General features: G+C 46.3%; 1 protein-coding gene across 4 annotated transcripts; it reads right to left on the bottom strand.

The window, feature by feature from the left end:
• Positions 1–1504: 1504 nt before the first annotated feature.
• si:ch73-61d6.3 (occludin) lies at positions 1505–16465 on the bottom strand. 4 transcript variants are annotated; one of them, XM_027026941.2, is made up of 9 exons: positions 15795–16465; positions 13044–13811; positions 12699–12860; positions 8093–8244; positions 6070–6288; positions 3392–3563; positions 3043–3084; positions 2749–2896; positions 1505–2647 (listed from the first exon to the last, which is right to left on the bottom strand). In XM_027026941.2, the coding sequence occupies exons 2-8, from the start codon at positions 13785–13787 to the stop codon at positions 2795–2797; spliced, it is 1593 nt and encodes a 530-aa protein (XP_026882742.2). In that variant the 5' UTR covers positions 13788–13811; positions 15795–16465; the 3' UTR covers positions 1505–2647; positions 2749–2794. The 4 variants fall into 4 exon arrangements, with proteins under 4 accessions (XP_026882742.2, XP_026882739.2, XP_026882741.2 ...); XM_027026938.2 differs by having other exon boundaries at positions 1505–2896; positions 15795–16464; XM_027026940.2 differs by lacking the exon at positions 15795–16465 and adding an exon at positions 15749–15762 and having other exon boundaries at positions 1505–2896.
• Between the last annotated feature and the right edge of the window lie 346 nt (positions 16466–16811).

Raw genomic sequence — 16811 nt, 5'->3', positions numbered from 1 at the left:
TTCTTAGGGTCTGTTTATTTCTTGTTGCCTGATGCTGTTTGATAACCAAAATGACATCTCGGGTTTGTTTTGCCACATGTACAATATCTAGCTTTACAGTGATGTTCATGTTCGTTTTATCAACAAAAACTACTTAGTCCTTGTAACTCTGTTTTTTTTTTGACTGTGAGGTTTTGTTTCTGGTTTGCATTAACATTCTGTGGCTGTTGTTTTTGCGCTCATCTGAAACAGCAGTGCAGAACCTCTCAACATGTTTCTTATACCGCCAGTCCCACTAAACACGGCCCTAACATCCACGGTAGGAAACCACTGTGGACTGTGGGCCCTTCACTACATCATGCACTATGAGTAACAATGTCGTGATCTATATAAGGGATCTGAACTGTACCCTGAGAGTATGGACACCACAACACTGCTGATGCTCTAAAGAGAACACTAAACAGCAAGCAATAATAAATGAGAGAATACAGTAAACGCACGTTTGAACAGTCTTCTCTGCCATGGTGCTCAGGCTGTTTGACACAAATGCTCCCACTCTGATTGGTCCTGTTATCTCACAGAATTGTGGGTAATATTTTGTTCACGTACCTGCATCATTGCGGCCCTTGTTGAAGGCTGCCATAATGACCCATAGAGGGCGCTGGTGAGCACAACGTGGATCAGCAACATGAGAAATGGGGCGTCCTACGTCCTCACAGTCCTGGAGTGTATGTGTGTTTGTGGACTGGGCCCATACATTCAGATTCAGACCGGGTCTCTGACCATAACCCAGCTCAGTGGTTACAGAACTGGACTAGTAATCAGGATACTGGTTCAAGTCCCATCACCACCAAGTTGCCACAGTTGGGCTGCTGACCCTTAACCCTCAATTATTCTAATTGGACTGAGTTAGAATTGTAAGTTGCTTTCGATAAAAGTGTCAGATACATGTAATTCTAGTGGAAGGTGGAGCCTTTTTTGGGTGGCCTGCTGAGTCCCACTCTTTCTGTCATAGGCAGCCTATGACTGGACTGTCTTTATGTCAGTTTGTGGGTTGGTAGGTGCTCCAGACACCCACATGTGTGTACAAGCACTGAAAAAGTGAAGTTTTCATGTTATGCCCTTTAATGTAGTTGTGTAATCTCTTCAGTGTTGTATACTAGGCCTCCTTAGCAAAAGCGAATGGTAAATTTTGTATGTATTCATTCAAGATTTTGTTTTAGTTCTAAATAGCCACAAAACTAAACTGACTAAAACAGATTTTTCTATAGATATATATATAGATAGATAGATCTATCTATCTATCTATCTATCTATCTATCTATCTATCTATCTATCTATCTATCTATCTATCTATCTATCTATCTATCTATCTATCTATCTATAATGCTGGAGCAGTCATTGCTAGACAAAAAGATTTTAAAAATTAAACTTAAAATACAAATTTATTTAAAAAGATACAAAAAGAATAAATCACAAAAAAAGACAAAAGGAAAAATAAAAAATCCCCAAAACAAACCACTGATTAAAAGTCACCGATACCTTTTATAATGATATATTTTCTTTACAAAAATATAAACAAAGAACATATATCAATAAATCCTAATATCTAACAATAAGAAACATACACTGGATCTTGCAAGGCGGTGGATCAGTGTAGACACACAGGACAGCGATCAAATCTCTTTATATTGTGTTCAACATCAATCAAATACAATAGGACCAAACTCAAGAGACAAAGGGATTCCCCAAATATAGATAATTTACAGAATATAAGTACAGACGTTTAGCATTTTTGCATAGTGGACTATTGGCACACTTGTTCTGAATGTCTTTTTTAATAGCTTGCCTTAAGACATCCGTGCTACAATTCCAAGTTCTGTGAAATGTTAATCATCAGATCAGCAGAAATGGCCCAATATGTGTATTTTACTCTGGCTGTCACATTTGAAAAAAGTTTTCAGAAATATGCAGTAGATGGCGAGGGAATATTCATTAGAGAGCATGAATATTTATTAGAAAGCATGCCGTAGGTTCATACGTTTTCCAGGAACTGTTTTGCTTGGACTGCCCCCCTCATCCATAAAGGACAAAAGCATTAGTACTTATGGGAGGTTTTTTTTCCTTTTTGTTTAGGATACATTTTAATTTTCATAATCAGAATTCACGTTTTCAAGAACACTTAAGTCACATTGGTTACCTGACAGTGAGTATACTCTCACACACACACACACACACACACACACACACACTGCATAAATTACCTGACAGTGACTACTCACGCACATGTATGTGCGCAGACCCTCACACACACCCCCACACCCCCACACATAACACATCTCTCTTTTTCTCTCTCTTTCTTTATCATGAATCTCAAACCAAAGAACATTTCTTCCATATCAGGAACAAACTCAAACTCTTATCAGAGGCAGTAAGTTTGCCCAGAGTTTGTTCAGCCACACCCGTACCAAGCAGAACTATGACACCTGAGTAATGCTTTCTGGTGTGGTGAACGTAGGGAAACACACTGACCTTTACCACACACACGGACGAGAGGGAGACTTGAGCCGCAGAAACAGTTCCTGGCATGCAGATTAACTTCCTGGTCAGAGGCACACGGGCAGAATGGGCTTGGGTTTGGAATCCCGGGCCCCCTTCGCCATAGCAACTGTATCCAAGGTGCAGGTTAATCGTTAGAGGGTGGGTGAGACCTTAGATTGGGCAGGTTCAGATCCAGGCAGTGTTAGTGCCTGTCTTAACGTCACTCACTGGAGAAGCGGAAGTGCCCAGCGTCGGCGGGGGAGTTGGGTGGGCACTATGACTGCGCTCGATCATAATTCTTTACCATACGCTTAATGTGGAAGAGCTTGTGACGCAGTCGCTGACACTGCACCTTCTGCTCCTGATAGTCCGGCATCTGAAACAGACCCAGACGTCTCTGTTAGCAACAAACACCTACTGCCTCAGCCCTGGACTGTCTGTGATTGAGGAAACGGTTTCCCCCTCTGTCTACGGCGCCGTGACACGTCTCTCTAAAATGTCCATGCGGGGCAGAGCATTTACCCGTTTCAGGTCTTTCAGTCGATTGAATTCCTCTGCCACTGCCTAAAACAGAACAGGTAGAAAAAACTCCAATCATAAATACAACCATTCAATCACACATACAATCATTCAATCATAAACACAATCATTCAATCACAAATCCAATCATTCAATCATAAATACAATCAATCATTCTCATTTTCATTAAAGTCTTTCAGAATCCAAAATCCATATCCCAGTGCTTCTCTACAGAACTCTGATATTCTCCATGTTCTGTATCAACAGACAAGTTAATGTAAGATTAGTTGTGAGCTGTGTAAAAGGTTTAACCCTATTTCAGTGTGTTCACAGCGGGTGCTGCGTTACTAGCCTGGTACTTGGCAGTGCCCTCGTCGAGTGTGTCCAGTTCCCGATTTAATTTGTTCAGCTCGTCATTGATGTCGTCCATCTCCGCGCAAAGCTGTTTGTATCTCCTCAGGTCTGAGTCAAACTCCAGCTTGTACTCCTGCCGCTGGGTGTCGGAGGTGATTTCGGGGTACATGCTGACAGGAAACAGAACGTGTGAGAACGTTCCGACAGCATGTATTCCATTCCGTGTTTCCAGTTAACTTTGTACTGTGAGCATTAAGAAGAGAGTTGATTCATTTTCATGTCATTTCAATGCCTTGGTTTCTCAATGCCTGAGTATTAATCTGGGCTTCTCCTTAAATAACGTGAAAGCTTTTTGAGAATATTTTGACATCAAAGATGGAACACATCTAAAAAACTAATCAATTTGTGTTAAAACCTTTGTTAGAAATTGTGTGTTTCATGCAGCAGAAACAAGCAGGAGTGTATTACACACTTCAGACAAATCTTTACTCTTATCAAATAAATATACACCAAAAAAAGTACCTTGACCAGAATCACATAACTGTCACGTCATAACTGCACTTACACGCTGAACTGGTAGAATGATTGTAACATGTAAAAACAGCCATGTTTCACATGTCAAATTACAGAGGGTTACTGCACACTCGTAAAAGATTACCAGACGTTCCGGGACCAGTCAGTGGTACTTTGTTTTAATCAGAGCTAAAAAGAAATGACGCTGATCCCAGTCCTTCATGACCCAAACGCTAGTGGGCATTGCGGAGGGCAGACTAATAAACAGATGCCCCGGGGAGCACCTCAGGGATACTGTCTGTTGACACTAACATGGTGGAAAGAGAGTTGTGTCAGTAGTACCAACAACTGAATGTGGGTGAGAGGAATGGGCACCTGTATCACATTTACATTTTCTGGCATTTATCTGATGCTGTCATCCAAAGCGACTTACAATTCTGACTGAACACATCTTGAGTAATTGAGGGTTAAGGGTCTTGCTCAGGGGCCCAACAGTGGCAATCTGGCAGTGGTGGGGTTTGAACCAGCAACCTTCTGATTACCAGTTCAGTAACTTCACCACTGAGCTACCATTGCGTATAAAATAATTGGAACCATCGAAGAAAAGAAACATTAAAAGAACATTAAAAGTCCTGGATAATCCTGGGAGACCCGTCTCAGTGCTGTGGAATTAATTAAAAACCTCTTTAGACAAGATAAAGACCATTCAAGGATTTGTGAGACTGTCAGTAGAGGTTGTGAAAAAGGGCTGGTTGCAGGAGCTTATTATATTCTCAAAACCTTTTCTTTGGACTCACTCCGGTCTTGCTCCGGAATAGACCCACACAACAGATGCGTCCTGTGTGTCTACTCCTGCTCTTTGAATTCCTGCATACACTGCGGGACACATCATGACCTGCAGTGAACACAGAACTGCAGGAGCCATTTGGAACCTGAGGAAGTAAGCCCTGCAAAAAATCCCCCTGTCTGACATTCCTCCTGTACCAGATGTTTGTTTACTGTGGACTCTTCCTAAGACTACTCGAAGAGCAGGAAAACCGATGTTCACAATTAAAAACTGGCCACAAGACAGACACACACATGCATGTATACACACGCTCACATGCCTGCACACACACTTGCACGTATATACAAACCCATTCACGCACCTGTGCATACACAGATACAGTACATGCAGGTGTACAGAGACCCTGTACATACTCCCCTGTACAAACACCCATGCACATGCTCAAATGTACATACACACACACACACACACACACACACACACAAATAAAAATATCCCAACAGAGTGTAACAATACACACACACACACACACACACACACACACACACACACACACTAAATACAGTCAATTATTAAAGTATGTGTCCACGCATTCCAGGAAGAATTACTGGTGGAGTGTTGCCCTCAGTCTCCACACACTCATTGTGTTACAAGCTCTGTTCACTCGTACCAAGTGTGTGTGTGTGTGTGTGTGTGTGTGTGTAGGAGGTGTTAGTACTGACGTGGTGTTAGTGAACATGTGAGGGTCCTGTGAAGGGGTTTAAATGGGAACACAAAGCTATTTCTCAGTCAAACACAACATACCTGGTCATTTGATGCTGTACATGTCATGTACAGGCAGGTGAGTGTGAGTACATAAAATATGCCATTGTGCCTGGTCCTAGATTAGTGTTGTGTGCGCGTGTATATACAGTTCAGTTGGATGTGGACAGTAACACAGCTGGGGTCCTCACATTCAGACCCTACAGCACCACATGTGTCGACCTGCACATCTTCTCATCACCATCTAATTTTTAATCAGTTCTTGCTTATGAACCAATACCAACAAATGTGCTGCCAGTTGTCCCGTTCCATTCGGCCCTGAAATGGAAGCCTGTGCATAAGCAGCAAGTCCTATCTGTTACCTACAGTCTAAACACACCAACCTAGAACCTTCCCACTGTCTAAACACACCAACCTAGAACCTTCCTACTGTCTAACATGCATACCTAGAACCTTCCTACAGTCTAAACACACCAACCTAGAACCTTCCTACAGTCTAACACACCTATTTAGAACCTTCCTAACACATTTAACAAAACAAATTTGTACAAATGTGTGCCCATTAATGTGTGCATATGTGTGCGCGTGTGTGTGCATGTGTGTTTGAGTCTGACCTCATCCAGTGGTCCTGGTCCAGGTCATTGGTCGTCTCTCCCCCTGTTGTGTACTCTGTCTCGTACTGGGACTCGTCCAGATCAGGATTCCTGCGGCGCCGTTTGCCCCGGTGGGCCGAAGGCCTGCGTATCCCGTCTGTGCGGTCCGAGGGGCTAGAGCTGGCCCCGCCAGCCGGGGACAGAACCTCGTACGAACGACTGAGAACACGGTCCGAGTAGCTGTATGAGGAGAAACTGAACTCAGAGACCACGCCATGCTCAGATCAGAGAAAAAAGACTGCGAGATACAGCAGGACATTGGCTGGTGGGTGGGAACAGGCAAGGACATGGCACACCAACACCTATCTAGAACCTTCCTACTGCTCCGACTGCAGTCCAACCCTATCTAGAACCTTCCTAAACTTCTGACTGCAGTCTCACACTATCTAGACCAGACCTGGGCATTGTACGGCCCGCGGGCCACATCCGGCCCTCTAACTATCTCTGACCGGCCGGCGTGACGTCGTTGGAAAATTTGAAGTCAAAAGTAAATGTGTAACTACACCTATTACACTGTGATAGCTGCACGAAATCAAGGACCTTGACGAAATACAACTACACTGCTTTTATTTTGAAGGCAACTGTTTTGTTTTTGTTTTTTAAATTTGCGTCTTCCGCTCAGTGATCTTATGCACCTTCAACTCAAACGTCTTAATAAATGAGTTGGATAGCTAGGAGTTAGCTTTTAGCCAAGGTTAGCCGTTAGCCCTTAAATATGTCGGCTAACGTTAAAAAAAGAAAGAATGACGCAGAACGCAGAGATTTTAACAAGGAATGGACTTCTAAATATTTATTTATTGAAGTCAAAGCTAAAGCTGTGTGCTTATTTTGTGGAGAGCAGATAGCTGTGTTTAAGGATTACAATTTGAATCGCCATTACGAGACTAAACACGCAGAGAAATACAAGAACTTGACGGAGGCTGAGCGGGCACGAGGATCTGAAGATTTGCTAGCGAAACCGCAAAGGCAGCAAGGATTTTTTACAAAGCTCCACTCATCCAGGGATGGAGCCGTCAGGACCAGCTTTGTAATATCACACAAAACTGCAAGAAACAGTAAGCCATTCTCTTGTCAAAGAATGTTTGGTGGACTCTGCAGCGCTAATTTGTCCTGAGAAAAAAGAAACGTTTGCAAACGTGCCCGTCTCCAGGCGAACCGTAACGAGACGGGTCGAAGACATCGCGGGGAATTTGGAGCTTCAGCTGCAAAACAAAGCGGATCATTTTAACTTTTTTTCCTTGGCTCTGGACGAGACCTGTGATGTCCACGATACATTCTCAGTGATGAAGTTCAACAAATCCAGATACAGATCCTCTCTCAGTGATGATCACTTGTGTACTGTCCTTCGCATATCCACCTCAGATATTCAACCTGACTTCAATGCACTTGTTCAAGCCCAAAACAGGCTAGATTTCTCTCATTGAACATTTTTGTACAAAGTTAATGTGATGCTGGTCTTTGAAAAACTAGATTTTTTGTTTAAAGTTGTGATGCGATTTTTTTTTTAAACGCTGCAGAAGATGCTCATTTTCAAAAAAATGTTTGTTAAATTGTGCTATAATTCTGTGCTCCACATTTTCATGTTATTGTAATACTTCATTTACTGTTTTTATGAAGGGATAGTATATATACTGTATACAGTATGTAGGTATTGGGTAGAACTGAGTTAAGTACATTAGTCTGGCTCTCTAAAACCATTCCAATTTTTCATGTGGTCCCATGGGATCTAGAACCTTCCTCAAGCTCCGACTGCAGTCTAACACATCTACGAAGACCCTTCCTACAGGTGAAAAAGTGCAGAGTAGTTGGAGTCTGGCACTGGCACTGTGCCAGCACTCATCCAGAAGCTGCAGGTGGTGCATCTCGCACAAACAGCTCCCGCACAAACCAGGCGGCCGTGAAGAACGTCCCTCAGCACTCCTCCAAGCCACCGAACGCGTGTCTGCGTGCTGAAGCCACGTCTAGCTCAGCAGGGGTCACTCACGCAGGGGGCGTGTAGGGGTCACCACCGGTGTCCTCGGGACTCTTCAGGGGGATGGAGGTCACACTGTGGGCCGAGTTGAGGGGTGGAGACGCTTTCTCTGAAAACATGACGGATGCCTCACGGACGCTCTGTCCATCCTCCACCTTGTTCACCTGAAGAAGAACAAACCTGTCTTTCTTATTTGAGTGAGGTCATTTTTCACACAATAAAAGCCTAATGCCTTTGGTCTTCCTTTCCCAGATGGTATTTTTTCCTTTTCCTTGGTTCTCCATGGAGAAGAACAAAAGCTGAAGCCATGTGTGGAAGGGCGGCTCTTCCTGGGGTGGTGGTCAGGATGTGGCTGATCTGAGAACAGTGCTGAGCTCTATGTGCTCCATGCACATACACAGCCATGGGCAACCCTGTATGCTCAGATACAGGAGATCACTGAACCTTTAACTTAGCTTTACTTTAAAGGTGCAGTCTGTAGGGGCTTTAAAGCTCCTGTAAACAGCTTCTGAAATGGTGGCCAGGGTAGTTGTGTATTTGACACATTTTAGTGGAGAACGGGCATGCTATATTCCAAAAGCTTTCAGCCACTGTACCTCTAGAGAGGCTCTGTAGCTCTAGATTGTTACTTTAGCTCTAGAGACTCTGTAGCTCTAGAGGCACTGTAGCTCTAGATTGTTACTGTAGCACTAGAGATGCACTGTAGCACTAGATTGTTATTGTAGCTATAGAGAGGCTTTGTCGCTCTAGATTGTTATTGTAGTTATAGAGAGGCTCTGTAGCTCTAGATTGTTACTGTAGCTCTAGATTGGCACTGTACCTCTAGAGAGGCTCTGTAGCTCTAGTTCGTTACTGTAGCTCTACAGAGGCATGCCGGTTGTACCCGTCTGCATGGGCCTGTACATCCGCTGTCTGTTTTTTTTTTTTGTCTGATAAACTCATGAGGCAAACGATAAATAAATGAGTCCTGAAAATGATTTTTCTTCTCTGATAAGGACGAAACCTATGGCACTGAGTGGAGTTTCGAGTGAGATACTGGGAATGTTGTTCAGAACAGCAAACATGAAATAAAGAGTAACAGTGGGAGATAAGAACAATAAATATTACAAGGTTATTCAGAGTACATAATGAGAGCAATACAGTCATGTATGTATAGGACGTGTGTGTGTCAGATTTAGTGTAATTGTTAGCATGTATTAAGTGTTAGCATGTATTATGGATGAGAGGAGACTTGCTCTACAGATCAGAGCTTTAGTGCCACATGCAACCATGGAGGTCTCAGTGGGAGTCTGTTCTCCTCCTGGCCATTTAGATACTGCATTTCATGGGCTTGAGATAGTTACAGCGTGTGTGTGTGTGTGTGCTGTATGTGTGTGGGTGCTGTGCGTGTTGTGTCTGGTAGGTGTGTGTATTGTATGTGTATTGTATGTATTGTGTCTGATAGGTGTGTGTTTGTGTGCTGTATGTGTTGTGTCTGGTAGGTGTGTGTGCATGCGTGTGTGGGCTGGGTGTGTTTGTGCTGTGTCTGATAGGTGTGTGCGCTGTGTATGTTTGTGCTGTGTGTGTTGTGTGTTTCAGAGTGTAAAGGTGTGTGTTAATTTAACACCTTCTACGTACATGTGACACCAGTGTCATCACTCTCAAAATACACTGCAGGTGTTCATTTAATACTGATGGTATTATGTGAGCGTGTGTGTAAGGAGGCAGCAGGAGTAAAGGGTGGAGCAGTGTTTTCCTGCAGCTGAGAGAAACAGGGAGCTTGTTTGAAGAACAAAAGTTCTTCGGAATTCCTGCTCCAAGACTCTCTGCATGGGGCACAGAGACACAGCAGGCTGTTCATATAAACTCAGAGAGCTGGAGACGAATAGGAGGGCTAGAGGAAGACTGAGCGAGAGAGAGATAGAGAGAGACAAAAAAGGAACAGGTGTCCAAGGCAGACTACAAGAGACAATAGAGGGTGGGTGTGTGTGTGTGTGTGTGTGTGTGTGTGTGTGTGTGTGTTTAACAGTCTGCTGTTTTTGCTTTTTATATGGAATATAGCAAACTCAACTACAGCAAATGAATAAATTACTAATGAAATCAGTGCGGGGCTATTTAATGTGGTCGGTATATTTAACGGGATCAGGGTATTTATCAGGGTGAGGGTATTTATCATTCTCACACTGTTCAGCGCTTCACTCTGTTGATGAGTGCTGTAGATGAGACTCAGACCTGTTAGGCAGAGACCAGCACACCTGCATAGAGCTGCTCTACACCACTATATAACTATAGATGTCCAACACATGAAGGCTGTAATTATTTATAATGCATAGTAAGGATTGGACTGTGCCCCCCCCAACACACACAACGCTAGCTAGTTACCATTTGTTACATGATTTATGACATGATTTATGACACTCTGAGCATGTGCCCAGTGATTGGCTGAACACACTCTGTACACTGAGCGTGTGCTCAGTGATTGGCTGAACACTCTGCATTCTGAGCGTGTGCCCAGTGATTGGTTGAACACACTCTGCACTCTGAGCGTGTGCTCAGTGATTGGCCAAACACTCTCTGCACTCTGAGCGTGTGCTCAGTGATTGGCCGAACACTCCCTGCACTCTGAGCATGTGCCCAGTGATTGGCTGAGCACTCCTTGCACTCTGAGCGTGTACCCAGTGATTGGCTGAACACTCTGAGCGTGTGCCCAGTGATTGGCTGAACACACGCTGCGCTTTGAGCGTGTGCCCAGTAATTGGCTGAACACTCTGCACTGTGAGCGTGTGCCCAGTGATTGGCTGAACACTCTGCACTGTGAGTGTGTGCCCAGTGGTTGGCTGAACACTCCCTGCACTCTGAACGTGTGCCCAGTGATTGGCTGAACACACTCTGAGCATGTGCCCAGTGATTGGCTGAACACTCCCTGCACTCTGAACATATGCCCAGTGATTGGCTGAACACTCCCTGCACTCTGAGCGTGTGCCCAGTGATTGGCTGAACACACTCTGCACTCTGAGCGTGTGCCCAGTGATTGGCTGAACACACTCTGCACTCTGAGCGTGTGCCCAGTGATTGGCTGAACACACTCTGCACTCTGAGCGTGTGCCCAGTGATTGGCTGAACACACTCTGCACTCTGAGCATGTGCCCAGTGATTGGCTGAACACTCTCTGCACTCTGAGCGTGTTTGAATACCATGATTATTTTCCTTTGCTTAGTTAATGTGTTACTACAGTGTGGTGTAAGTATAAGAGGACATGTTTGTCACCTGATCTTACAAGATTCGACAACATGCAACACCCACGTTTCTCTCTTTCTCTTTCTCTCTCTCTCTCTCTCTCTCTCTCTCCCCACCCCCACTCTTTCTCTCTGGTTAATGATCAGTCTCGGTGAAACTGCGCCAGCCGTAGACAAAACACTCAGTATCACCAGTGCACCAGAGCTCATAGTCATGTGACTCAGCAGTCCCTGTGTAAACCAGATCTCTGGGTGTGACTCCCACAGGGTGACACAACTCACTTTCGCATACTTCCAAAACCAGCAACTAACCAACTAACTCACTGCTCCTTCCTGCCTGTGAGCTGTGTGGGGCTACACACACTCCTCTGCCCTCTCTTTCAGCTATGTGGGATTACACACACTCCTCTGCCCTGCCTGTGAGCTGTGTGGGGCTACACACACTCCTCTGCCCTGCCTGTGAGCTGTGTGGGGCTACACACACCCCCCTGCCCTCTCTTTCAGCTATGCGGGATTACACACACTCCTCCGTCCTGTCTGTGAGCTGTGCGGGATTACACACACTCCTCTGCCCTGCCTGTGAGCTGTCTGAGCCCACATTTCCGTGGCCGTCATGTGTTCCGCATCAATTCATCCTGGTGTAAAACGATATTGCGGTTAATAGTTGTGTATGTGGGTCAGCTGAGAGAGCAAAGTTTACCCTGCCAGGTGTGCGTGTCCTCCCCGGAGGAGGTGATTAGTCCCCAGCATGACGGGGTGTGACGCAGCTGTACGTTAAGATCTGGCCACAGTGTGCTTTATTCACACACATTAGATCACATTAAGTACAGAGAGTCACGTGTCACTGTTATCGCTACTTACGACCAGAACAACAACTAGTTTTGGGCTAAAAAGGTATTTTAGAATTATTTTTATAATTCTGTTACACGAGAAACTCTTGAGAGACAATAATGCATAAGCCCAGACTCACGACTGAGGAGGTGGCTGCCAAAACACGACTCAGTGCAGCTCTATGAGTAATGTTCTCACAACCAGTTAGTGGAAGCCATCTGAGTACTGGCTCTGCACCAGTACTTATACTGCACCAGTACTGACCCTGCATATGTAATGGCCCTATACCAGTACTAACTACGCACAAATACTGATCCAATACCAGTATTGACACTGTACCAGTACTGACCCTTCACTAATGCTAACCCTATACCAGTACTGACCCTATACAAGTGCTGAATCTACACCAGAACTGACCCTGCACTAATACTAACCCTACACAAGTACTGACCCTGCACCAGTACTGACTTTGGCTTTGAAAATCACATGACAATTTGAATCAGGCACGTAAGAGCAGAAGGAGGCTTGAGACTGGACGTGTGTATCCAGACGTGTGGGATGGTGAGCCTCACCCAGTCCTCCACGTCTCGGCCCTCCGGGCCCTGGGTCAGCGGCTTGTCCCAGTACACGTTGGGCTTCCCATGGCGCCAGATCTTACTCCTGGTCTTAAAGGAGAAGAATGCAGCCACAGCCAACGCAATCACCACCAGGAAACCACACACCATCGCCACGGCCTGAGAGAGAGAGAGAGAGAAAGATGGGGAAAGAGGGAAAAGGAGCAAGAAAGAGAAAGAGAGAGAGAGATGGGGAGACAGGGAGATTAAGTTTCTACAAGTTCATCCCCCCCATCACATTTTGGAACCTTGGGAGCAAAACACTTTTGAGGAGAAAGTTAAACCCTGATGTTGGTTCCTCACCTCCTGGGGGTCCACGTAGCAGTAGTGGTAGAGGTACTGGTTATAGAGGGGAAACCCTGCCCCCATCCCCGTCATGCTGTTCCCATACAGGTTCTGACACATCATCAGCATGGGGTTGTAGAACATACTAGAAGAGCTCTGGGCCATGGGGTTGACACCCACGATGTACACGATGTTGATGATGGCCTGCAGGACGGCCAGGATGGCGTTGCACACCAGCACGGCCAGGAAGAACTTCCTGCCGCGCACCGTCCTCGTCTTGGAGAAGCTGGCCACGAAGAATGCCAGTGCTGCGATGAAGTTGATGGCTGCCATGGCGATCATGGCTGTTTTGGCGGAGTAGGGGGTGGGGTAATTGTAGTAGCCCCCGTAGCCCCCGTAGCCCCCATAGCTCCCGTAGCTCCCGTATCCGTAGCCGGATCCGTAGCCCGTGCCATAGCCGCTGCCGTACCCGGTCCCGAACCCGTAGCCGTACTGCATGTCCCACACCAGTGTGGACGCCACACAGGCAAAGATTCCGAGACACAGCACCACCACGGCTCCTTCCATGATCTTCACGATCCCGGGAGGAGAGGACCACTTGTAGAAGTACTGCGGCACCTCCTCGGCCATGAAGTAGGAACCCGGAGGGGGAGGGTAACCGTCGAAATCGCTGCGGGGGGTCTGAAAGCTCCCTGGGGGTCCGAAGCCATTGGATGGTGGGCTGTACATTGGGGGGCTGTCGTACGGCTGTTTCTCCAGCATGGCTCACGGAATGTGGGCAGGAACCTGCGGGGTAACACCACCAGCTCTTACTACAAGTGCATTGGACACCAAGGGTACAAAATAATTTTTGTGTTAAGGGGAATGGTTCAAAAATGAGAACAATGCGAGCCTAACAGAGACCAACAAGGAGCAACAGACAAGAAACCTGGCAATGGCTGAACACCCCAATACTACAGCCTCAAAAAGGAAGCGCAGAACCCAACCTCTGACACTCAGAACCCCCCAGCACTAATCTCCACCTCTGTGACTATGAAGAGCAGAGCACATTCACAGAGCCAGAACGGAGCGCTGCGCTGCTGTTTCCATCCAGGACTTCAGCACACACCAACCCTAAACAACTGTAAAGCTTTTCTGGAAGTTCTGAAGCACTTCAAAGTTTCTCCTCCTCCTTCTACATTCTACAGTATTGCGTGATTTCATCATTTAGTTCGTCTAATTGCCTACAGACAGGTTTTATCAACAGAACCGCCTCAACTTTCCCGTAATCCGTGTTCATACCGACAAAGATTTTACGACAGTGCAGTAACACCAATCTGACATCTCCGAGCGGCAGCTTCTCGCACGGCGGCCAATGCGACTGCAGGATTTCAGTTGTGTGTCGTCCATCTCCTGCATCCTTACAGACTTTTCCGGTAGGCGTGAAGAGCTGACCTGCGTGGTGCAGAGTGGCGTGACGTAGCGGGAGAGCAGCGCGCGGAGCCGTGCGTACCAGGAGTCTATCTCAGCCGACACAATGCCACTGTTCCAGCCCTGCGCCTGTGGGAGTCACCTTCAATCTCACTCATTGTCCGACACTATGCTGCCTAACAGCTGTGTGTTTTGTTTAAGCTCATATGTACTGGACAAAGGCACAGTACACTAAAAAGCTTGTTTTTTTAACAAGGTTCAACAAAGACTTTACTCAAATTGTACCATGACGAATAATGTGTTATTGTTCAATAATGTCAACATTTGATAATTCTCAAAACAACCACAAAACCAAACAGTAAAGTCAGAGTAAAACACTGCAAACTGTGTCTCTGCGGGTAGATTCCTGGCTAGCTTTGTCTTTATTCACTTTTATTCAGCTTTGTCTTATATTTGTTTTTTTTTACTTTGCTACGGTCCTTCAAACCGCATGTTAATGTCACTGAATCACGTCATGCCTGTTAGGACTCAGTGGCCTAAACCCACTGTACCCGGCCGCGCGACGCTGGAATGCACGCGGCGCTGTTACCGGTGGGGTGTTCTTGGCTGTGGGCACCGTCTAGTCCCCTCCCCACCCCCCGTGTGTAACTCCCCTCCCCTCCCCACCCCCCGTGTGTAACTCCCCTCCCCGCCATCGCCTTTGTTGTAACAAAAAGTCAAGGCTGCACTTTTTCTGAGCATTGTTGCCATGGTTATTAGAGGGAGCAAGAGAGTGAAAACAAGCGCTCCACTGTGCGTCTCCCTGGAGGGCGGACGGCTACGTCCAGCGGGTCATGAAGATCAGGTGTCTTTAAAGCTCTCCAATCTTTTTTGGAGTTAATGAGTGTGTCACGCAGCCTTCCCACGCGACTACTGCAGGTCTGCATTTGTAAAAGCTCTCGCGCAGAGGCGCAGCTCTCGGTTACTTCTGCAGCGCGCGGGCTACGTGACACACTCATTAACTCCAGGCCCAAAATCACTCCGACACCAAGGGAGGCCGTTTACCGGGCCCAGGCACTATACATCCACACCCAGGAAACAAGCAGTTTGTGTACACTGGATTCTTCCACTCGTGCAGTAACTATTGTTTTAAAGCATGATATAACCCTAACAAAGCATCTCTAGATGAGCGTGTGATTATTTTCACGAGTTAAGTGCACCTACGTCAGGAAATCAACGGTCTACAATTAAACGTCCCGCAAGCGGCGGCTTTTGTAACCGAAAAACCTCCAACGAAAAAACGCCAACGCCATGAGCACAGAAGTAGGACAAACCTGCGCACCTTCTCTGAGCACCACGCACGCGTTCGCGCGGGCCTACCTGCTTTAAGCGGACGGCCGCGAGCGCGCAAAACGTGCCCGTATATCCGCAGGTGTGCAGGGACGAGGAGGATTCCGCTCGCTACGTCCTTACTCTCAGCGTCGTCCTCGCACACACCGGAGCAGCCCAGAAGTGCAGTTGCGGCGGCTGTGAAGTTCACGTTCAGACCGCTCTATTGCCGTAAACAACAGACGGACCAGACACAGCACCTGCCGTGCGCAGAGTCACAGCGCGCTTGTCCTAATGCATCCCTGGGACTCGACACATCCCTCGGTAGGCGGGTGCAAAGGGCACGAGGTAACGGCCTCTCGCGACGCTCCGCCTCGAGACCTACAGTTGGCGCTGGAGGTCGACCGCTGCTGTCCGCGCGTGATTGTGCCATGTCTGCACCGTCTCGCCTTTACTTCTGCTGAGTGCGCCGCGCGGTATTAATACGCTGGAACCTCCTGTACTGGGCGACTCTGTTTGGTTTATTGTTTTCTTGCTTGTTTGGGGTTGTTGTGGTTTTTTGGTTGTTGTTTTTTTTTTTGTTAAGATTTGCTGCATTTCAACATTAAACTTTGATAAGATACCAACAAATCTGGTTTTGCAAGTTCCGGTGTGGCTGTAGAATAACTGTTTTCCTAAGAGTTGGCTACTTGATTTACAGAAATGTGATATTTTTAATTATAACTTACTAAAATTCTGTATTAAAGTGAGCCTATTATATCTTATATAGATAGTTTTGTTTTTTTACCTGGACCAAACCCCCGCCTTCTTTTCTGCTGTTTTTCTGGAGTCCCATCAACCTTAAGAATCCTTTTCAAACCCTCGGGCTACAGGTTAAAACGCAAGCACACGCGTGTGCACAAACGCCGACCCGCAGCGCCATCTGGCGGTATGTTGTGAGCATTGACTCGTTGACATTTACGGCGTTTAGCAGACGCCCTTATAAACGACTTACAGAAGCGCTTTGTCATGAGTCAGTCACAGCCGCGCCTAATAAATATCACCTTACAATTTACAAAACGTGTTAAG

Source organism: Electrophorus electricus, chromosome 23, assembly GCF_013358815.1.
Source record: "Electrophorus electricus isolate fEleEle1 chromosome 23, fEleEle1.pri, whole genome shotgun sequence".
Taxonomy (NCBI): domain Eukaryota; kingdom Metazoa; phylum Chordata; class Actinopteri; order Gymnotiformes; family Gymnotidae; genus Electrophorus; species Electrophorus electricus.
The sequence above is the reverse complement of the archived record's forward strand: the minus strand, read 5'-3'. Positions and strand labels throughout refer to the sequence as shown.

Bases quoted from the DNA above. Each gene is read 5' to 3' on its own strand.
- si:ch73-61d6.3 (XM_027026941.2), bottom strand. From the start codon at position 13,787: ATGCTGGAGAAACAGCCGTACGACAGCCCCCCAATGTACAGCCCACCA. The intron at 8,245-12,698 runs GTGAGGCTCACC...GTTCTTCTTCAG, and splicing joins GCCGAGACGTGGAGGACTGG to GTGAACAAGGTGGAGGATGG. The intron at 3,085-3,391 runs GCTAGTAACGCA...GTTCTGTTTTAG, and splicing joins AGGGCACTGCCAAGTACCAG to GCAGTGGCAGAGGAATTCAA.